Genomic DNA, 23,727 nt, shown 5'->3' with positions numbered 1-23,727 from the left:
GATCCAATTTTTTTTATTCATAATTTTAATGAATTGAAATCCAAATATTAGGTTCTAGATCTTAATCATAACTGGAAACTTTTAATTCAATTGCTATAGTGTCCGGTTCAGTTTGATCTGAACCGTGGTCATCCCTACGTATACGCGATAATTTGTTGGAGAAGTAAAATAAATAAAATGTTTACTTTAAGGGTAGAAATGTCAATTTAATATATCAGGGAGAAAAATTATCACTTTTAAAAAAATTGAGGGGGCTAATGTGCTTACCTAAATAATTGAGGGGGAAAAATGACTATAAGTATATAACTCAGGGGAAAAAAGTGTCATTTTCCCAATATAATTTGTTTGCATAAATATGTGTAAAATAAAAAGTATATGAATATGTATTAAAGTTATGAAATGTATTGTAAAATTTGACATGAAAAGATGAATAGTTTGTCAAGTTTAAATAGGGAAAAAAATGTATGGAGAGGAAGTTAAAAAGTTTGGGCGGGTTGGAGGTCCGATTTCAAGCATTTATATTTGTAAAGGAAAACTCTATAGGAATTCTAATATGGTAGAATCTATGCAAGTTAATAAGTTTTTGAATACCAGTAGACTTTTAAAAAAACTCTATAAAAGTCTTAATCAAATACCAATATACATTTAAAGACTTTTTAAAAGTCTGAATCGAATACTGAATAACTTTTAAAGAGTCTTTAAAAGTGAGATCAAATACTACCAAACTTTTAAAATCGTTATTAAATCAGAAAATTAGTATTTAAATTTACGTCTTTAAAAATTTATAAAAATCTTGATTGAATACACCCCCTTAATAATTTAAATTAGTATTTATTAAATGCTAATAAAACTATTAAGGCTCAATCTCATGACCTCTCACATAGGAGAGGTCACTACATGCCATCTAAGCATAAAGTGTTTGGCTAATATGATACTAATTAATTGGTATTAATTTAATAGACAAATGTTCAATTAGTACGAATTAATCAGATTAGTACTAATTTGGTCTGTTAAATTTGAATACCAATTCGATTAATTCCTAAATACTAATAGAGAATTTAAATACGCATTAGAAGAGAATTTGAAATTTGATGAATTAATTGCTCTGCAGAGGAGTTAATTCGTAAATATTAATTAAAACTCCTAAAAAATCTAATTTCTACTCTTGTTCGAATTCTGCTGAATACGTCTAAATTGCAGTTGTAAGGTATAGATTAATTGTAATATTTACGAATTTAATTTAAAATTCTCTTCCAAATCCTCTGATTTTGAAATTAATTGCAATATAGATTAATTGTAGGTGGAAGATGATTCGAAATTAGATTCGTAAAAACAAAATAAATAAATTACAGCCTGATGAATTTTAAAAATTACTCGTAACCATTTTGTTTGGTAGTGTTTGGATTTTAGAAAAGTTGGAGAAAATAAGTACTATTCAAAATACGCATGCATTACATACTTCTCCAAAAGCTGTATCATGAGATTTCTTCTGAACTGATTGACATGGAGACAATGCTTCTCTGACAAACAGTGAAGATTCGAAGAAATGAGTTGCAAGTTGCTCTCATCATCTTTCAATTATTGTTATTATTATTATTATTATCATTATTATATTATTATCATTATTATTATTATTATTATTGTATAGTTAGTAACTAGCTTCTTCATATCTACTTCTGTATGTAAGCTTATCTATAACGTGATAGTCCAATATATTCTTTCGTCTATGGCCACTACACAAATAAAAGCTGAATCTTCTTCCAATTCCCAGTCCACCTTCCTTAACCATTCCCATGCTCCATGGGAATATCATGTATACATAAGTTTCCGAGGGGATACCCGAAAAAACTTCACTGACCATCTTTATTCTGCATTATGTCAAGCTGGAATCAACACGTTCAGAGACGAGGAAGAAGTTAGAAAAGGCGAAACCCTTTCGTCAGAGTTTGAGAGAGCAATCCAAAATTCAAGAATTTCCATTATCGTATTCTCGAAAGACTATGCTTCTTCGAGGTGGTGTCTCGATGAACTTGTGGAAATCCTCAAGTGCAAGGAGATGAGGAACCAGGTGGTACTTCCTATATTTTATAATGTTAACCCTTCCCAAGTGTCTAAGCAAACCGGTGAGTATGGGACGGCCTTAGCAAGGCATGAAAGACGTTTCGGAGAAGCAAAGGTAAAGAGCTGGAGAGATGCACTAACTAAAGTTGGAGAATTCTCAGGATGGGACTTGCAACAAGAGGCTAATGGGTAACTTTTTCTTACTTAATATTATCTGATTTTTTTTACTATGTTATCAAGGGAAATCATTGTGTTTCCTTTCTTAGGTCTTTTCAAATCTTATTGAATAATTAAAATATGATATCTTAAACCTAATTTTTAAAAACTCTTAAATTAATTTTATCATCACGTCTGGCACAGGCCATCAGGGCGATAGCACAAGGCCTCCGTGTGTGTATAGTGGCACGCTCAAGTGAGAACGAGTGTCAAGGAGAGAACTCAGAACGCATAACATCCGTTCACGCGTCTAGATCTAACGGATGAGAAACACAAATTTTTTTTTTTTAAAAATGCGGTGGCATTTTCGCAAATAATTGAACATCGAAGTGCAAGTAAAAGGTATTACAAGTGCAAGTAGCAGTTTCATATAATCCACGGTCCACCTAATTGCAAGTAAAATGTATTACAAGTGCATGTAAAATATATTACAGGTGCTAGTAAAATTTACACTAGCACCAATACTAAGGGCATCTAACGTAACGTTATAACTAGGTGCACCTAACGTTATAATTAGTTGCACCTAGGTGCACGAATGTTAACAAGGTAAATTACTTGCACTTCTAAGTGAAAATAGGTGCATTTGTAAGTGATTTTACTTGCAATTTTTACTTGCAAAAGGTCCACTAGCTATTTGTATTTATAACACATTTATTCCCACCAAAGTTTCAGTTATTTACAAAAATGCCACCACATCGTTTTTTAAAATTACATTTGATTCGTTGATCTGGACACGTAGACAAATATAAATGGTTCTTATTTCTCTCCTGGGTGCTTGTTATCATTAGCACGTGCCCTTTTATATATATATATATATATATATATATATATATATATATATATATATATATATATGCCATTAATCCTATAAGAACCATCTTAATATGAGTACCTAAGAAACATTCTTAGCTTTCCATTATTTAGGATGCACGGTTGAGATTATTTTATATTTAAAAGGGAGATTAGTTTTTTTTTTTTTTGGCCAAGATTAGTTTTTTTTTTTTTTTTTTTTTCTCATTTATGTAAGGGTGAGTTGGTAATTTGGATTGCATTTAATTTGATTTAATTATTATTTTGTGAGATATGAGCATAAATTTAGGAGTAGTATTTTATGAAGATGAGAATTTTTTTAAATTTATTTTCGACTATTCTCCTATCTTCGTTTATGCACACCATACTCTGGCCAAATGCACACTATACTCTGGCCAAGTGCACACCATATCTTACCCAAATACAGACTCACTCCCACCCCAAACATACCCGTTGCACATGAAATATCTCATGTTCGCACGGTCACCACCCAAACGCACACCATACTGTAACAAAACGCACACCATACTGTAACCAAACACACACCATACTTTTCCCAAACGCAGACTCACTCCCACCCGAATACACCAGATGCATAGAAAACACTACCCGTTCGCATGGTCACCGCCCAAACGCACATTATACTTTTCCCAAAAGGAAAATCACTCCCACCCCAAACACACCAGTTGAACAGAAAACACATCCTATTCGCACGGTCACCACTCAAACGCACATCGTACCCTACCCAAACGCACACCATCACGAACAGTTTGCGACGCACACCATACTCTACCCAAACGCACACTATAATTTTCCCAACCGGAAAATCACTCCCACCCCAAACACACTAGTTGCACAGGAAACACCTCCTGTTCGTATGGTCACCACCAAAATGCACACCGTACCCTTCCCAAATGCACACCATTACGAACAGTTTGCGGCTCACACCATGCTCTACCCATACGCACACTATATTTTCCCAAACGGAGAATCACTCCCACCCCCAAACACACTAGTTGCATAGAAAACACCTCTTGCTCCCACGGTTACCACCCAAACGCACACTATACCCTACCCAAAAGCACACCAAGATTAGTTTTTTTCTCATTTATATATGTAAGGGTGAGTTGGTAATTTGGATGACATTTAATTTGATTTAATTATTATTTTGTTAGGTAGTATTTTAGGAAGATAAAGATTTTTTTTTTTACTGATTTTCGACTATTCTCCTATCTTCGTTTATGCACACCATACTCTGCCCAAATGCACACCGTATATTACCCAAACACAGAGTCACTCCCACCCCGAACACACCAATTGCATAGGAAATACCTCATGTTCGCATGGTCACCACCCAAATGCACACCACACTGTAACCAAACGCACACCATACTTTCCCCAAACACAGACACCCCCTACCCCCCAAACACACTAGATGCATAGGAAAAACTACCTGTTCGCACAGTCACCACCCAAACGCACACCACACTCTACCAAAATACACATCATACTTTTTCCCAAATGCAGACTCACTCCCACCCCGAACACACCAGATGCACAGAAAACACTACCTGTTCGCACAATCACCACCCAAACGCACACCATACTCTACCCGAAACGCACACTATACTTTTCCCAAACGAGAATCACTCACATCCTAAACACACCAGTTGCACAGAAAACACCACCTGTTCGCACGGTCACCACCCAAACGCACACCATACCCCACCCAAACATACACCATCACGATCAGTTTGTGACACACTCCATACTCTACCCAAACGCACACTATACTTTTCCCAATCGGAGAATCACTCCCACCCCAAACACGCTAGTTGCACAGAAAACACCTCTTGTTCGCATGGTCACCACCCAAACGCACACCATACTCTACCCAAACGCACACTATACTTTTCCCAAACAGAGAATCACTCCCACCCCAAACACACTAGTTGCACAGAAAACACCTCCTATTCGCATGGTCACCATCCAAAAGCACACCATACCCCAACCCAAACGCACACCATCATGAACAGTTTGTGACGCCTAGAGGTCATGATCGCCGATGTTTAAGCGTGAAAGAACAGGTGGAGGCGCTGAAAACCCTAGGAGCCGGTCCTCAAACCAACTGTGTCGCACAAAGCGAAAGCCAACAATGCACAAGGGGCCCGAGAAGTAGAATGAAGAACACAATGTTACCAGCAAGACGAGCAAAAAAAAAAGACCGTGAACAATCTCACAACAAACGTAGTACAAGGAAAAAACATTAAAATTACTCGAAACAGATGAAGTTGTTGAAATCAAAATGGCAGAGCAAAATCGCGAATCAAGAAACAAAATAAATGGAATTTGCCAGCAGAAAGAGAAACCACATTTTCTTAAAATACTACCCAAAAACATGCAAAAAAAACCCCAAAATAATAATAAAATCAAATTAAATACACCTCATTAACGTTCGAATTATTTATGAAAATGTCACCGCGTTGTTTTTTAAAATTACATCTGATTCGTTGATTTGTACATGTGGACGACTCTGAGTGGTTCTTATTTCTCTAGCAATTTAGAAAATGTCTTCCAGAATAAAAAATCTTGAAAATTATTTTTCGTCAAAATGAGCCTTTTTTCTTTTGATCATACTATGTATTTTTCATTGACATCATTTTCTTTGGATAATCAAATACTGAAATATCTAATAAATTACTTTCAAAAGTCATGTTTTGAGTTTCAAAATGGACCTAAGATTAAAATGCAAATATGATATATTTACTATTACAAGATTATTAGTCTAGGATAAATAAAATCTCATTTGTCTCAGCCAATGACCTTGTGGTCTAGTGACACTAAGTGTGTTTTTTAATTGGGAGGTCGTATAGTAGGTTCGAGTTTCAGTGGGGCGATATTGATTTTTTGTGCTTCAATAGGTATGATCATATATTACATTATTCTTGATGTAAAAACATGTTAAAATTCAATGTGTCAAAATTAGCTTATAGTATAAAAGTGGGCGATTTAGCAATTTGGGTTATAGTTAGGATATTTTATTATGTGTTTGATATATTTGCAAAACATATTTATGATGCTTCAATTTTCCATTTGAATATTTAAAGGTATGAATCGAAGTTTATCAATAAAATTATCAAAGAGGTATTGTCACTTCTAGAGCAAGTACCAATGTTTGTTGCCAAGTATCCCGTAGGACTTGACTCCCGCATTGAAGACATTGTCCGATTAATGCATAGAGATATTAATGATGATGTTCAGTTCATAGGAATTTATGGAATGGGAGGTATCGGAAAAACAACACTTGTCAAAGCAGTTTATAACCATGTTTTTGAACACTTTGACAGTAGTTGCTTTCTTGAAATAAGATCAAAAGTTTCATATCAACATAGTGATGGGCGAAGTGCACTACAACAAGAACTTCTTAATAAGCTACTACAGTCGAAGATCAAAGTGCACAATGTTGATGAGGGAATCATGTTGATCAAAGAGAGGCTTCGAGCAAGAAAATCTCTCATTGTGCTTGATGATTTGGACCATCTTGGTCAACTAGATGCTTTAGCTGGAGAACGGAATTGGTTTGGTGCAGGAACTAGAGTTATTTTAACTACTAGAGACAAACATATATTAAAAGATTTGAAAGTGGAAGGATGGTATATGGTCAAAGAATTGAACAATGAGAATTCTTTGAGACTCTTTAGCCAACATGCCTTTAAAATACCCGAACCTCCAGAACATTACAGTAAGCTATCAAAAGAGATAGTAAGTTATTGTGAAGGACTTCCCTTAGCTCTTCAAGTGTTGGGGGTTCATCTATCTAACAAAAAGAATGAAGATTGGAGAAGTGCTATCGAGAGATTGATGACAATTCCTAATAATGAGGTTCACACAAAACTTAAAATAAGCTTCGATGGACTTTCCAGTAAATTTGCAAAGGATATCTTCCTTGATCTTGCTTGTCATCTTCCAGAAGGAATTCACAAACAAAAGGTTATTAGCAAATATGATGAGGTCCCTAGGTGCTTCCCAACAATTGAAATTGAAGATTTGATTGACAAGTCCTTGATAATCATAGATGAATATGATTGTTTACATATGCACACTTTAATACGAGAAATGGGAAGAGAAATTGTTTATTTTGAATCATCGGACAATCCAAGTGAGAGAATTAGGCCATGTTGCCCCAATGAGATTAACGAAGTGCTTCTAAGACACAAGGTAATATCTCTTAACGAAATGACACATTTTACTCCTTACTTATGACCATAGTGAAATTTAGTCTTTTAGTTATTCGAGATGTATATCAATATAGTTCTCTAGCTAGTTATTATTAAGGTGGCATAGTGTCAGATACCACTTAATGAAGTGGTGAATATAACCTCTCAAGGACAAAATTTGTCACTTTAATATCTACTGAGGAACTAGATTAACATTCTAAATAATTGAGGGGCTAAATCTATACCATGGTCATAACTTAGGACCAAAGTGTCATTTTTTTTTTACCTCGTATTTTATTTACTTTTTTCATCAATATGAATATAATTTTGCAAATTTACTATATATAGTCATCTTTTTTTTTTTACCCTAGAAAACATACATGCATACATACTTACATACATATATCTGTGAATGTGGGAAATAGATCAAGTGATAATTGATAGTGATGTAAAAGTGAGAACAAATTTAATTGTAGCCATCTATTATGTCTGACCAAACAGTTATAGTTAATGCACTATATATTACCTTCATGAATTCTTCATTTTAGCATTGTTAGAACATTGTTGGCTTTTATCAAATGGTGCACTTTCAAAATTAAAATGTTTTACTTTACTTGACTATAGACTTTTACCATTATAATAGTGCACTTTGGCGAAGAGCCTTGTATTTGTTTTAATTTGTATATATTATACATTTTCAATTACAAAAAGTGAACTTTTAAATTTATATATACACATTTTATTATACATATTGCACTTTTACATTTCTACATTAACGTACAATTTTATGACTGTATTTAACATATCAATTAGCATGGTTTTGTAAACATTTTTTGCATCGATAGTGGAACTCATATATATATATATATATATATATATATATATATATATATATATATGATTTCAATACACATTGTGCATTTTACATTGCCACGTTACACTTTTGTAACTATATTTGTTATCTTCATTATTGTGTTGGACATTCACTTATATTATACGTTTTCACTTTAGTATACTCAAATATGCTCATTTCTTAATTATTTATAAATATGTCAATTTTTTTTTTTGAAACTCATCTGTTTTACAATTTTTCAATCTCCTCAAATTAACAGCATTGACTTAGATAATTTGTTATTTTGTTAGTCATGGTCCTCATGGAATGTTCTGCACATTCACATTATGATAATGCCTTTTTCATGTGCATCAAGCACCATTGACTAAATGGGATGGATGTGTGATTAGTTCATTCTCTCTTTTCATACTAACATCCTTTATTACTTTGATCTCACTCATGCATACAATAAATAAATAAATAATAATATTGATTTATTTATGAAGTGTAGTTTTAGTGAAAGTATGTATTTTTGTTGTTCGCTAGGCAGTGGTCCAATGTTCACGATAACAGTCACGTTTGTGACATGGATTGTGACAACTTGCTTCAACTGTCAGATTCCCATGATCAGATTGACGGTTACGCTCGTGACCATCAACATGATGTCCAACCATAATTCTTCCAAAAAGTTGAACCCCAATCCTAAGGGCCACAAAGGCTAGACCGGTGCTCACTGCGCGCAAGGAGTCCCCCTCACTTTGAGAGGTTGCTCCCACACTGCCGCTGGTGAGACTTGATCCCTGGTCATTCTTCCAAAGTTTCACCTCTATGACCAGTTGAGCTACCCATGCGGGCGATGTCCAACCATAATTAAAACAATCGCTAGGCGTTAATACTTGGGAGGCGCCTAGGGACGAGTATTCGACGCCTAGGCGTCCGTGTAATTTCTTATTTTATTATTTATTTTTAAAAAATTATTAAAAATTGTTTAATTTATTTTAAAACTTGATAATTATAAATTATTTAATACTTTAATAGTTAATAATAAAATATTAAATATTAATCTAAAAACATTTAGAGTAGAACAATTTAAGGTTATTTTGCTCAAAACGATGTCGTTTTGAGTGAAATAACTCATTCAAAAAAAAAAATGAAACAATAGTTAATTGGCAGACTAGGTGGCCTAGCTAATCGATGCCTAGGAGGCCTAGTCGGCCACCTAAACTACCGATTATGGTGATACGCTAAGCCGTCGGCCAGCACCTAGTGCCTAGGCGCCGATTAATTGGTGTCGATTTTATAAGTGTCAGTGTGAAACCCAACTTCAAAAACTACATGCCTTTCCAAGCTTAATATCATAGCGTGATTAGGCATGATCACGATTTCGGTTCCAGTTCGGTTCTGATTCGAAACCGCCGGTTCCAATTCTGAAAATGGACGAACTGGCAGTTTCGGTTAGAACCGCGGGTTTTAACCGTGATTTTTTTTTTTTGTTATAAATTATATGGTATGTTGTTTATTGGCGCTGCACGTGGCGAAAGTGGCCAGTAGGCCACTGGCCATTTTATTTTATTTTTTTGAAAACTACCGAACTTTGGCAGTTTAGCTTGCTTTAATTTTTTTATTTTTTATTTTTAAATTTCACGGTTCTAAACCGGAACCGACGGTTTCGGCTCCAAATTTTCTCTGACATTTGCCCCATCTTCCATTTATTTAGAAGAAAGTCGTATCTGGGCTCCACTCAGCAAGAACTCATTATCATTCTCTGGAAGCTTAGGAAGCTTACCCTCTTCATTATCATTCTTCTTCTCCTCTTCCAGGTCCCTCGGAACCGGAACTTTAGAGTTCTGATTCGGTTAGCACAGTACCGATTACGATTCGAACCTCCTGTTTGAACCGAACCGTCTAAGCGTGATCATGATCATGACCAATTGTAGGCTTCCTGATCATACTCCCTTGGTATTCCATGCCATGACGCATCCTTGTGTCTCCATTTGCCTAAAATGACCCTAAATCTCACCATATGTCCCACTTTCAAGCTCAATTCACAAATGCTAAATTATCATCACCTACCCACCAAAAACAACCTAATAAGAGTAAAATCATGCTAAACTTATCAATAACGAATTAATCATTTAAAACACAAAATAGTAGGTAAAACCAATATAAAACAACACTGATCAAATCTCCCCACCCTTTACCCTTCTTATTCTCAAGCAACGAGAAGTAAAACATGATGAAGTCTTCTATATGCTGAGGTCCACAATGCCACCATGGACCCTTGCCAAACAGTTAAGCAGCAGTTAGTCCTCAAGGAAGCCCAGCCTTGAATTTCTAAGTCAAAGGTCTTTTGTGTAATTTCCGGCTTAGTTAGTTAATTAGTTAAGAAGTGGTTTTGCCCACCGTTTTAGGCTTCCCTAAAATCTTCTTCCTCTTGTAATAGATACATATAGCAGAATGTTGATGTAAGCAGTGTGAGTTTTCTTTCTCAATGAAACAGTGTGAATCTTTTCTCTTTGAATGAAAGTTTGAAGCGATTCCATCATGGTATCAGAGCGGGCAAGAAGCTACGCCGCCGCAGTTGTAATGGAGACAAACGGAAATGGCAATTCCGGTCAGTCAGAACACGCCGGAGCACAGACCAGTCAAATTCCGATGCAGACTCCCGTCAATCAGCGCAACGACGAATTCGACGACCCCTTCTACCTTCACGTCACCGAAAACCCCAATCTCAGTCTCGTATCTCCTCCTCTCAATGAGACAAATTACTCGTCTTGGAGCAGATCGATGAGAATGGCGCTGGAAGTCAAAAACAAATTCGTTTTTGTTAATGGAACAGTTCCAATCTCGGAAGCCACAGATCCAAGAATCGGAACATGGATGATGTGCAATCGAATAGTTTGCTCCTGGATTTTGAAATCCGTTAGCCCAAGCATTGCGGAGAGCATAATGTATTTTGACAAAGCCTCCGACATCTGGAATTCCCTGCAAAAGAGGTACTCTCAGTCAGACCCCCATAAAATTTCCGAAATTCAAAATCAGATATTCAAGAATGTTCAGGGTAGAATGAGTATCAATGAATATTTCACTAGAAGCAATGCCTTGTGGCAGCAGATGAATGCCTTAAGGCCTTTACTCCTTTGTGAGTGTGTTCCCAGGTGCTCTTGCACCTTGGTGAGTAGAATGCAAAAGCAGAGAGAAGAGGACCAGATAATCAGGTTCTTAGAGGGGTTGAATGAAGAATATGAAACGATTAAGTCTGGGGTTCTTGTTATGGACCCCATCCCAGACATGGAAAGGGTTTTGAATATGACACTCAAAGTTGAAAGAAATATCAGAGGGACTATTGCCCAAAAAGCAACTGAATTCGTTCAGGCCAATGCTATGAGTAACATTCAGGACCAATCTGATGAAGATCAATCTGTAGTAGCAGCAGCAGCCTTCAGTAACAAGAAGAAATTCCCAAACATTGGAGGAAAGAACATTCCCAAATGTACTTACTGTGGGATGAATGGTCATACTGTTGAAAAGTGTTACAAAAAGAATGGGTATCCCCCTGGATGGGTCCCAGGGTACAAATCTAACGGAAAACAGCTTCAAGATGTGCAACAATCATCTAATTCTTCTGTGAATCAAGTTGCTGACACTGGGCTCTCCAATGACCAATTTCAGAAACTGCTGAGTCTACTCCAAAATCAGAATCATGGTGGTCCTGCTAGTAATGCTGCAGTTGCTATTTCACAACCAGGGATCACATCTGACTTTAAGGAATCCTTGCAAGGGCATCCTCAAGGTACCTACCTCTCTAATGCTTATGTCAATACTGTTTTGAACACTCATCTGGTCTGGATTCTAGACTCTGGGGCCACAGACCACATTTTATGCTCCATACAGTTTTTTGATAAATATTGCAAGGTAGATGGGATATCTGTCAAGCTCCCAAATGGAGAAATTGTGAGTGTTACCCACATAGGAGAAGTTAAGATAAATGAAGATTTGTTGTTGAAGAATGTGTTATATATTCCCTCTTTTGCTTTCAATATTGTCTCTGTCAGTCAGTTGGCTAAGCAATCAGGGTGCAAGCTGATAATGGATGCTGAGTGTTGTGCCATTCAGGGACATCTTGGAACAATGGCTGGTTTTGCTAAGGAGAAGGATGGATTGTACCTGTTGCAAACCCCTCCTGTTGAGAAACAAGCCCAGTCCTTGGATAGAAATGATTTCCAATGTAATAGTGTGTCTGCTGAGTTGTGGCACTATAGACTAGGGCATTATCCCATTAATAAAATCCCTTTTTTGAATGAAATCAGTTTCAATTCTTTGCAGCAACAAAAAGATTTCATATGTGACTCTTGTCACTTTGCCAAGCATAAAAAATCACCCTTTCCTGTCAGTACATCTAGAGCTGAGAAATGTTTTGAATTGCTCCATATGGATGTTTGGGGGCCTTTCAGTGTGGCATCCCTCAAAGGGGAGCACTACTTCTTAACTATAGTAGATGACCACAGTAGGTTTACTTGGTTGCATATGATGAGATATAAGTCAGAGGTCAAGACTATCTTCCAGACATTCTATAATTATGTCAGCACTCAATTTTCAGCCAAAATCAAGAAAATTAGAACTGACAATGGGACTGAGTTCTTGATGAACTCCTTTTATAATGAAAAAGGGATAATCCATCAGAAGTCTTGTGCATATACCCCTCAGCAAAATGGGATAGTAGAGAGAAAACATCAACACATTCTGAACATAGCTAGATGCTTGAGATTCCAGTCTGGATTACCCTTGGAATTTTGGGGACATTGTGTCCTACATGCTTCCTTTCTTATCAATAGGCTGCCCACTGATGTTCTTGGTGGATGTTCCCCTCTGAAATTGCTCACTAGAAGGAAAACAGATTATCAACAGTTAAGGAGTTTTGGATGCCTTTGTTTTGGTGCCACCATCTCTCAGGGAAGGAGTAAAATGGAATCAAGGGCCAGAAAGTCTATTTTTCTGGGGTTCCCAGCCAATGTGAAAGGGTATATATTGTATGATCTTGCTGATGGTGTTGTTTTTGTTTCCAGAAATGTCAAGTTCTATGAGAAAGTCTTCCCTTTCAGAAATCAAGAAACCACCAGGCCCATCAATTCCACAGATGGAGAACTCAATCCCTCCTTACCCTTGATTCCAGTGTCCATTGAGGAACAGACAGAAGGGATCCCTCTGCAATATTCAAATACCCCTATGGTTTCCAGAAGTGTGACAGAAGACATATGCCCTTATGTTCCCAAACATGATGATGTCTCTAATGAAGAGGTAATGAACAATGTTGGCTCTGGGAGCCATATATCTACTGACACTGCAGAATTAAACAGTGAAGAGTCTCATGATTCAGGTGATGGCATTCATGTCCCTCAGAATCATCATCCTCCCAGAAGGTCAACAAGATCAAGGGCTGTCCCTCATAGATTGAGTGACTATTATTGTCAGCTTATGACAAGGGATACAGTTGGACAGAGGTCCTCCCCCCACCCCATAGAGAATTTTATTTCTCATAATAAATTGTCTTCTCACCATAAGCTTTGTGTTGCCTATATTACCTCTGTTAATGAACCACAGTCTTATCAAGAGGCAGTCCAACACATTGAATGGAAGGAAGCTATGCAGGCTGAGATGGATGCATTGACTCAGACTAATACTTGGGTTATGACTGAATTGCCAAAAGGAAAAACACCCATTGGGTGTAGATGGGTCTACAAAGTAAAACACAAAGCAGATGGAAGCATAGAGAGGTGCAAAGCTAGATTAGTTGCAAAAGGTTACACTCAGCAAATGGGAGTGGATTACATGGAGACATTTTCTCCTGTGGCCAGAATGACAACCATCAAAGCCTTTCTAGCTGTGGCAATTGCTAAGGGGTGGGATATTCAGCAGCTTGACATCAACAATGCTTTCTTACATGGTGACTTGGATGAAGAAGTCTATATGATTCCACCCCCAGGGTTCAAGAGTAATAGGCCTGGTCAAGTGTGCAAGTTGCTAAAGTCCTTGTATGGATTGAAACAGGCTAGTAGGCAGTGGAATGCCAAACTTACTAAGTCTCTAAAAGCAGATGGATTCCAGCAGTCCCAAGCAGATCCTTCCTTATTCACCAAACTTCAAATGGTTCTTTTACTACCTTATTGGTATATGTTGATGATATAATTGTGGCAGGGACAGATTCAAGTCAAATAACACACTTGAAAAGAATGCTGGATACTCTTTACAAGATCAAGGATCTTGGGAGGTTAAATTACTTCTTGGGAATTGAGGCATTTAGAACTCCAGAGGGCATCAACCTATCCCAAAGAAAATATACTATGGAGATCCTACAGAAGAATGGGTTCATAGATGCTAAGCCAGTCAAAACTCCTTGCACTCCAGGAACAAGACTTAACAATACTGAGGGAATTCTGCTTAAAGACCCTGAGCCTTACAGAAGACTAGTGGGGAAGTTGCTGTACTTAACTAATACCAGGCCTGATATCTCTTACCCTGTCCAGCAGTTAAGTCAATATGTTGATAAGCCTAGAGATCAACATCTAGTAGCAGCACATAGAGTGCTGAGGTACCTGAAGAATTCACCTGGCAAAGGGTTGTTCTATCCCTCTAACACTGAGATTAAACTTCAAGCCTTTTCAGACTCAGATTGGGCAACATGTGCTGAGACAAGAAAATCTATAACAGGTTTCTGCATTTTTCTTGGAAGTTCCCTGATCTCTTGGAAGACAAAGAAGCAGGCAACAGTCTCTAAGTCCTCTTCTGAAGCAGAGTATAGAGCCCTTGCCTCTACTGTATGTGAGATCCAGTGGTTAATATACCTGCTCACAGATTTGAAGATTGCTAGCAAATCAGCTGTTCTTTTGTTCTGTGACAACAATTCTGCAGTAGCCATTGGAGAAAACCATGTTTTTCATGAGCGTACTAAGCACATAGAAATTGATTGTCACATTGTGAGACAGAAGGTGCATGAGGGAGTGGTTAAACTGATGAACATCTCCTCACAAAATCAGGTGGTTGATGGATTCACAAAGGCTTTTCCTATTTCTCTATTTCTCTATTTGAGGTGTTTCACTCTAAGCTAGGACTTCAGGATCTTCACTCTCCAGCTTAAGGGGGGTGATGAAGTCTTCTATATGCTGAGGTCCACAATGCCACCATGGACCCTTGCCAAACAGTTAAGCAGCAGTTAGTCCTCAAGGAAGCCCAGCCTTGACTTTCTAAGTCAAAGGTCTTTTGTGTAATTTCCGGCTTAGTTAGTTAATTAGTTAAGAAGTGGTTTTGCCCACCGTTTTAGGCTTCCCTAAAATCTTCTTTCTCTTGTAATAGATACATATAGCAGAATGTTGATGTAAGCAGTGTGAGTTTTCTTTCTCAATGAAACAGTGTGAATCTTTTCTCTTTGAATGAAAGTTTGAAGCGATTCCATCAAAACATGATTCAAAATCTCAACAAATGCCACCAAGAACATGATATAAGAAATTAACCAACAACGAATTCAAATCACCTTGCAAATGACTCAAAACAAAATAAGTATTGAACAACACTTCTTAGGAACCAAAACTTGGTCGTACCCAACCTACTTTCTCACAAAGGTTAGTCTCTTTTATTTTCTTTCTTTCTTTCTTTCTTTTCTAGGGCACCTCTCTTTGTGCAAATATAAATGCATGCAAAAAACATGAATCTTGATCCTGTGCACTTTAAATATTGTGTGTGATAATTTCATTCCATCAGGGTAAGCCGGCGGTGAGATTTTTCAAAGATGAATGGGGAAGACTTGCAGAAATTGAAGAACGAGTGACCTTGGTTGGCAAGTTCTCCAAGGGTCGTCGGCCTTCATTAGAGTCAATCCGCGAGAAATTCCCATCAACTTTTACACTCACAGGCTCTGCTCAAGTCGGATCACTGGATCTCCGCCACATTCTGATTAGGTTCTCGAGGGAGGACGATTGTGAGAAGGTGTTGGCGAAGGGGCTCGCGATAGTCGCCGGAAAACCAATGCGCCTGACTCGGTGGTCGCCGGACTGGAGCACGCGGAAGGATTCGCCGCCGCTTGCGGCGGCGTGGGTGTCGCTCCCGGGGCTACCGTATCATCTCTTCGACCCCAACAGCCTGAAGCATCTGTGTAGGCCGGTGGGGAAACTGCTGGCTTTGGATTCCGCTACGGCTGGAAGAACGAGGCCGAGTGTTGCCAGGGTGAAACTGGAACTGGATTTGTTGAAGCCTTTAGTTGATAAGATTTGGGTTGGGTTCGCCGATGAAGGGGTTGATCCAGAGGATGGGTTTTGGCAAAGATTAGAGTATGAAAACGTTCCATCTTTTTGCTCCAAATGTTTCAAGTTTGGTCACCTTTTTACGTCGTGCAAATCTGGGAGTGATAGGAGGAAAGAAAGTGGTGAAATTTCTGGGTCTTTCTCGCCAGAATCTTGTCCAGTTGGTGGTGTTGAAGCAAAGAACGTTACGCATAAACAAAGTAAAAAAAGAAGGCTTAAACCTGTTGGTTTGGGTTTGGGTTTTGGTGTTCAAACGAGGTCCATGAGGAGAAAGGGTCACAGGGCAGATTCAACTGAGAATGTTCAAACCCAAAGTCCATCTAACTCTACCACCATTGATCTTAACCAAAATACTTTGCCAGAAGACAGAGTTGGGCTAGTATTTGACCATAAATCTCCAAACTTTTCCTCCACTATTGATTCAAATGCTACCCCTTCTAGCTTCCCTACTCCTTTTAGCAACCTTGTTCCCTGCTCTAGTCGAGCTAGGAGTAGTGCTAAAAGGACCTTATTGTTTAGAACTCCTAGACAGGACCGAGAGCTTGAAGGGATTCAAAGGTCGAGGGTGATTTCTCAGTCTAAGTCTGAATTGGACGATGAAATGTATGGGCATTCGGAGGATGATAATGATTTGCGGTCGAACGAGGTGACGGATCTGCTTGTTGGTCTTGACAATGGATAGTCTTACGGTTTGGGGCGGTCTTGTCAATAATGTTCTTATAATTTTAGTTGATTTGCTTTCTCCTATTCATTGCATTTGAACATGATACAAAAATTTTATACCTTCAATTAATACATTTTGTATAACAGTTTCTGTACATATAAACAAATAACTTGATATTGTTGACACATAATATGAGAAACTATCAAGTGCAAGTACAGAATGTGTCAACTATAAACACATATATGATAGCTACAAGCATGGTTGCAAAAATCGCGCCCGGCCGCCACCGCGAAGAAGGTCGGAATCGGCTTCCTCCACGGCCGGCCGGTTAGGCGGTCTAGACTGCCGCCTAGACCGCCTAGCCGGCTGAACCGGCGCTTTATTTTTTATTTATTTATTTATTTTTATTTTTTTTGCGTTTTAAATTGGAAAAAGTTCGGGAAGTCATAACTTTTGACTTGGTTGTCCGTTTTGGACAATTTTTTTTTTCAAATCGCGTAATTGATCCACTAATTTCTCAAAAAAATGCTTCTTTTAACTCTTACTTTTAATTTTTTATGTATTTAGATGGTTTAAACAATCTTTTGAACACTTTTACAACCACTTTCGTAAATAATTTTTAAGAAATAACTATGAAAATCTTATGTTTTATTACTAAATTTTAAAAAAAATTAATTTTTAATTTTATTTTTAATTAAAAAAAAATCGGCGCCTAGGCGCCCCCTTGCCGCCTAGGGGGCGCCTAACGTTTTTTGTAACATTGACTACAAGTACAAAAACTATTAACTGCATGTACAGAATGTGTCAACTATAAATACAGTCTGAAGATTATTTTTGAAACAGGGTCTACAATACAAGATAGACCCTGGTCCATGGTATAATTTGCCTTTGTCGGGGTTGTGTCCACTTGTTGAGGGGTTTGATCTTGTCCCCCTCCTATCTTGTTTTTGCTTCAGTTGCTTAATAAAAGTTGTAAAAATATCTACAAAAGAAATTTAGATCATATAACTTTTATTCAAAATGCTTTGTCGGGTCGGGGTGTGGGGAGTCTTTAGGGTTGGGGTTCAGCCTTTTGGAAGAACTTTTAATCAAAATCATCATTCGTTATATCGCAGACCGCGGTGCATGTGCACCACGGTAAAAAACGGCGTCGTTTCTTTAAGTAAAGAAACGGTCCGCCGTTACCGTTAATGGAGTCCACATATTTGGTGTATTAAACACCAATTGACACTACAGTACGTATATCTAAACCGACAATACTTCACGACAAATGAAACTGCAGTTATATCAAAATGATACTGTAGTTGTGGTGAAGTGAAACTGCAGTGTATATAAAATGAAACTGAATAACATTTCACATATTTGAGTGTATATTGTACAATGAAGCTGTAATTATATCAAAATGATCATGTAGTTGTTTTTTAATAAAACTATAGTGTATATAAAATAAAGTTAAATAACATTTTCACATATTTGACTCTATAAATATCGAATGAAACTGTAGTTATATCGAAGTGAAACTGTAGTTGTGTTGAACTGACACTGCAGTGTATACAAAATGAAACTGAATAACAGAGTTACTTTTTGCGGAAAGGTGTGAAACGGCGGGAAATGAATACCATTTCTTTTCATTAAACTAAACGACGTCGTTTTGATGCGCGGTGCATGATCGATCATGCACCGCGGTGCACGATATAATTTGCGCAAAATCATTGACTCATCTTTTCAAGATGATTCTAACACTAACATTTTAAAGAGGTTTTCAAATCTTGTCCGACAGATGTTAATACAGTGATTGAATGCCTGTTTGGGAAAATCTCATAAGTTCAAAACAGCCTATTAGTTAAGAGGGTAACGAATGAAGAAGTTAATAAGGCAGTCCTTTTTTTATATGAAACCAGAAAAGCCAAGACCAGATGAGCATCCGCCCTGGTTTCTTTCAACACTTTTTGGGATATCCTAGTGAGTGAAATTGAGAAATTTAATTTTGTGAAGACTTTCTCCAGGGAAATTCCCAAAGGGTTGGAATCAAACACAGATTGTTCTAATACTAAAGATTTCCAAATCAGAGACAATGGCGATCTTAGACTTATAGCCCTTAGCTAATACTCCCTCTGTCCCATTTTGCATGTCTTACTTTCCTTTTTAGTTTGTCCCAAAATGTTGTCCTCTTTCTAAAATTGAACATCACCATCATTCTACTTTTTCCCAAATTACCCTTATGACTTTTGCTTTTATTTCCAAAAGTGAAAAAGTGAAGGGCATAATTGGAAAATACATAGCATTTACTTTAATTCCTTAAAAAGCGTGCAAAAAGCAAATGAGACAACCAATTCGGGACGGAGGGAGTAGAATCGAATCTCTGCTAGGAACACTCGTCATATATGAAAATCAAAGTGCCTTCATTCTAGGCAGGTTAATCACACAGTATTCTAGTAGTTTTTGAAACGCAACGCTACCTCAACAGGAAGATGCAAGGAAAGGTGGGTTATGTTGGCCTAAAGCTTGACATGAGCAAAGCTTACGATCGGGTGGATGAGATCTTTTAAAAGCTATTTTGTAATAGTTGGGATTTTCTTCTAAATTCATTAGCTTTCTTTGGGAGTGTGTAACCACAGTGCAGTACACTGTTAATTGAAGGAGTTGGCTGAATTGGGGCCTATTGTTCCTGAAAGGGGCTTACGACAAGCACGTACAGGCGTACTCCTGGTCGTACATGGTGTGCCCGTCCTTCTCCATGCTTTGATTCTTCTATTTGGTTGGTTTGGTTTTTGGGGATGACCTGCAACTTCACACCATCAAAATTGATCAAACGAACAAAGTATAAAATGATGCATTGGGTTGCCTCCCAAGAAGTGTCACGTTTAATGACTTTAGCCTGACGTAATTTCCTTTAACTTAATCGTCTAACTTGCACAATGCAACGGTCTCCAAATGTGCAATTTCCAATCTTCCATAGGGTTATACTTTTGTTACCTCGAATGGTTTCCCAAGGAAGAGTTTGAGCCTTGAATTGAATAACAATACTTGATCTCCCAATTGAAATTCTTTGCCCTTCTTAATGTGGTGATCATTGTACATTGTGGTTTTCTCCATGTAAACCTTGGAGTTTTCATACACCAATATCCTCTACTCCTCTAGTTCATCCCATTGCCATAACTGCTCACGCCCTGCAAAATTCAAATCATTATTAAGCCGTTTTATAGCCCAATAAGCATTATGTTCGATCTCGACCAAAAGATGGAATGACTTCCCGTATACTAAGCAGAAAGGTGTTGTTCCAATTGGTGCCTTATACGCCATACGAAACACCCATAAGGTATCATCCAATTGATCCTCTCAATCCTTTCGGTGTCTAACCACAGTCTTCTCCAAAATCACTTTGATGTGTCGGTTGACATTCTCAACGTACCCACTTGATTGAGGGTGGTATGGAATTCCTCCTCTTTGGTGCACACCATACCTCTCAAGCACTTTTTCCAAAGGAATGTTTAATTTCTAAAATGACTTCCCCTATCACTAATAATTACCCTAAGCACTCCAAACCTTGAGAATAGCTTTTTGACAAATCTAATCACTCCCGTAGCATAATTAGTCTTTAAGGCTTCGACCTCTACCCATTATGAAACATAGTCTATAGCCACCAAAATATACTTGAAACTCGTAGAGCTAGAAAAAAGATCAAAAAAGTCTGGTCTCAAATATCAAACATCTCACACGCTATGATAAAGGTTGGGGCATCTCATCCCTATTAGTGACATTCCCTACCCTTTGGCATCTATCACAATTGCGCACACAACCTTGAGCATCTCGAGACGATGAAAGCACATAAAATCTTGATTCCAATACCTCCTAGCCGTTTGATTCGCCGAATGATGCGGGCCCCTGAAAGGGCTACCATGTCTTTGGCCTAAAATTTCTAAACCTTCCTCTTCCGGAATAGATCTTTGTATGTATTGATCCGCACACCCCCTAAATAAGTACACTTCATCCCAAAAGTAATGTTTAGTCTTGGCCAAAAGTCTCCTCCTATCATGGGCATCCAAATGCACTTGCACTACTCCTCCAACTATATAATTTGCTATATCGGAGTACCAAGGAGCATTGATAACCTTAAATAATCCTTCCTCCGAAAACCTCTCGGTAATTGCATCATCTTTTCCTTTGGGCTCTGATCCCTCAAGCCTAGATAGATTGTCCGCTGCCCCATTCTTCGATCATTTCATATCTTTAATCTCCAAGTCAAACTTTTGTTGAAGTAACACCCATCTAATCAATCTCGGTTTTTGACATTAAGAATCTTATGGTTGCATGATCCGTATGTACTACCACCTTAGACATCAACAAATAGGGTCTAAATTTATCTAAGGCAAAGACTATGACTAAGTGTTCTTTTTCAATGGTGGTGTTGCTTTGTTGGGCCTTATCAAGGGTTTTACTAGCAAATGCTATAGGTTGATAGACTTTATTCCTCTTTTGTCCTAATACCACTTCTACTGAATGATTACTAGCATCACACAAAACCTCAAAAGGTGACCCCAATCCGGCCTCACAGGTATCGGGGGCGCTCACCAACTTATTCTTAAGGGTCTCAAATGCAACTAAGAACTCATCATTAAACTCAAGCGCCACATCCTTTTCCAGCAATTTGGTCAAGGGCCTAGCAATATTGGATAATCTTTGATGAAGCTCCTATAAAAACCGACATGGCCTAAAAAGCTCCTAAGCGTTGAAACGTGAATGTGGGTGGGAGTAGGCTTTCTATAACCGAGGTCTTAGCTCTATCTACCTTTATTCCTCTCCTTGACACTTGCCTAGCACTATCCCGTCCTCCACCATGTACTTTTCCCAACTAAGTGCCAAATTTACTTCTTGGCAACATTTAAGTACCTTCTCTAAATTTTCTAGACAATCCTCAAGAGTTTCCCCGAAAATTGTAAAATTGTCCATGAACTTCCCTATATAATCCTTGAAAACCGCTATCATACGCAGCATAAACATAGCTGGCGCATTAAACAAACCAAATGGCTTACACTGGTACGTGAAAGTTCCAAACAGACATGTAAATGTTGTTTTCTCTTGGTCTTCTAGCACTGCGAAAATTTAGAAGTACCCACTCATCCCATCTAGGAAATAATAGAAGTCCTGACCACTTACACTTTCTACCATTTGGTTAACAAATGGTAACGGAAAATGATCCTTATTACGAGTCACTTCATTAAGCCTCATATAGCCAATGCACACTTGCCACCTTGTGACCTTCCTAGTGGGAATTAGCTAATTCTTATCATTTTCCATAACCATTATCCCCCTGTTTTTCGGCACAAGGTCGGTTGGGCTCACCCACGCACTATCAGATATGAGATAGATCATACCTACATCTAGGATCTTAACCACTTCATTCTTTACTACCTCATAGGTGTTAGGATTTTGCCTCCATTGGGGTTGAACAATAGGTTTAGATCCTTCATCTAATAAGATTTTATGGGTACAAATGGTAGGACTAATACCCTTCAAGTCGGTTAGCTTCCACCCAATGACCCCTTTATTCCTCCCTAACACTTCTACCAACCTCTCCTTTTTGTCCCTTTCTGACCTCGATGATATGACCACCAGTTGGGTTGAATTCTCCCTAGATAGGCATATTCTAAGTTCTCCGATAATGGTTTGAGCTCACTTTTCTCCTCTTTTTCTTCCTTCTCATCCCCCACTATTCTCATCACTACTCACTTCTAACACATCCTTTTTGAGAAACTCTGAAACTCTGTTTGATCTGATCTTCTCTACGGTTGAACCTTTCTCATTCTCAAACAATTTCAACAATTCTAGTAGCTTCAATTCCTTAGAGTTTCACTCTTCTTGTTCAGAAATACGACCCACGTATATTTTGTGTAGTCATCTACTACTACAATAGTATATTTCTTCCCGTTGATGCTTGGAGGATCAACTGCTCTAAACAAATCCATGTGTAACAAGTTGAGTGCTCTAGTTGAAGAAAGATGCGCCTTAGCTTTGAATAATGACTTGACTTGCTTTCCCTTCTAGTGCATCACACAAGTTGGTTTTCTCATATATGAGATTTGGTAACTCTTTTCGACTAGCTGGTTTCTTGCCAATTTATTAAAAGTCTGAAAACAAGTCATTGCGTGGACCGTGGTCCACACAACTGTGTCGATCACGGTCCAAAAACGATATCATTTTGTGTAATTTTTTATTTTTTTCACACGACTCACTACAATATATATTTTTTAACTTATAATGTACATTATTTTAACTCATCATAAAGTATATTATCTTATCCCAGAAGTTTCATTATTCTAACACACACACACATAAAGTACATTATTCTAACTCATAAAGTATGTCGTTTTGGATCGTGCTCGACATAGCTGTGTGGACCGATAATTTGCCTAATTCATCCATTCCTACTTTTATTATTATTATTATTATTATTATTATTATTATTATTATTTTGTTGGTGGCGGCGGCATGTAATTAAACTCTGGTACATCATTCAACATTGTATATTTTTTTTTCTTAAAACGATATTTGTCGAAGTATAAATTATATAATTTTCAATTACTTCATAACAGTTTAAGCTCATCTTGATTTAATAAATTAAACGTACTTGTT

At 37.6% G+C, this 23,727-nt stretch overlaps 1 protein-coding gene across 1 annotated transcript; it reads left to right on the top strand.

Moving 5' to 3' along the window:
- The first annotated feature begins 1,508 nt into the window (after positions 1 to 1,508).
- LOC109181727 (TMV resistance protein N-like) lies at positions 1,509 to 17,261 on the top strand. The gene is made up of 3 exons (XM_019331626.1): positions 1,509 to 2,250; positions 6,195 to 7,305; positions 15,892 to 17,261. The coding sequence occupies exons 1-3, from the start codon at positions 1,727 to 1,729 to the stop codon at positions 17,110 to 17,112; spliced, it is 2,856 nt and encodes a 951-aa protein (XP_019187171.1). The 5' UTR covers positions 1,509 to 1,726; the 3' UTR covers positions 17,113 to 17,261.
- The last annotated feature ends 6,466 nt before the right edge of the window (positions 17,262 to 23,727 follow it).

Source organism: Ipomoea nil, unplaced genomic scaffold (genome assembly GCF_001879475.1).
Source record: "Ipomoea nil cultivar Tokyo-kokei standard unplaced genomic scaffold, Asagao_1.1 scaffold1043, whole genome shotgun sequence".
Taxonomy (NCBI): Eukaryota; Viridiplantae; Streptophyta; class Magnoliopsida; order Solanales; family Convolvulaceae; genus Ipomoea; species Ipomoea nil.
Note: the sequence above shows the minus strand (reverse complement) of the source record. Positions and strands in the feature narration are given on the sequence as shown.

Coding starts and splice junctions, on each gene's coding strand:
- LOC109181727 (XM_019331626.1), top strand. CDS start 1,727: ATGGCCACTACACAAATAAAAGCTGAATCTTCTTCCAATTCCCAGTCC. Junction 2,251..6,194: donor TTGCAACAAGAGGCTAATGG/GTAACTTTTTCT, acceptor GAATATTTAAAG/GTATGAATCGAAGTTTATCA. Junction 7,306..15,891: donor AAGTGCTTCTAAGACACAAG/GTAATATCTCTT, acceptor TCATTCCATCAG/GGTAAGCCGGCGGTGAGATT.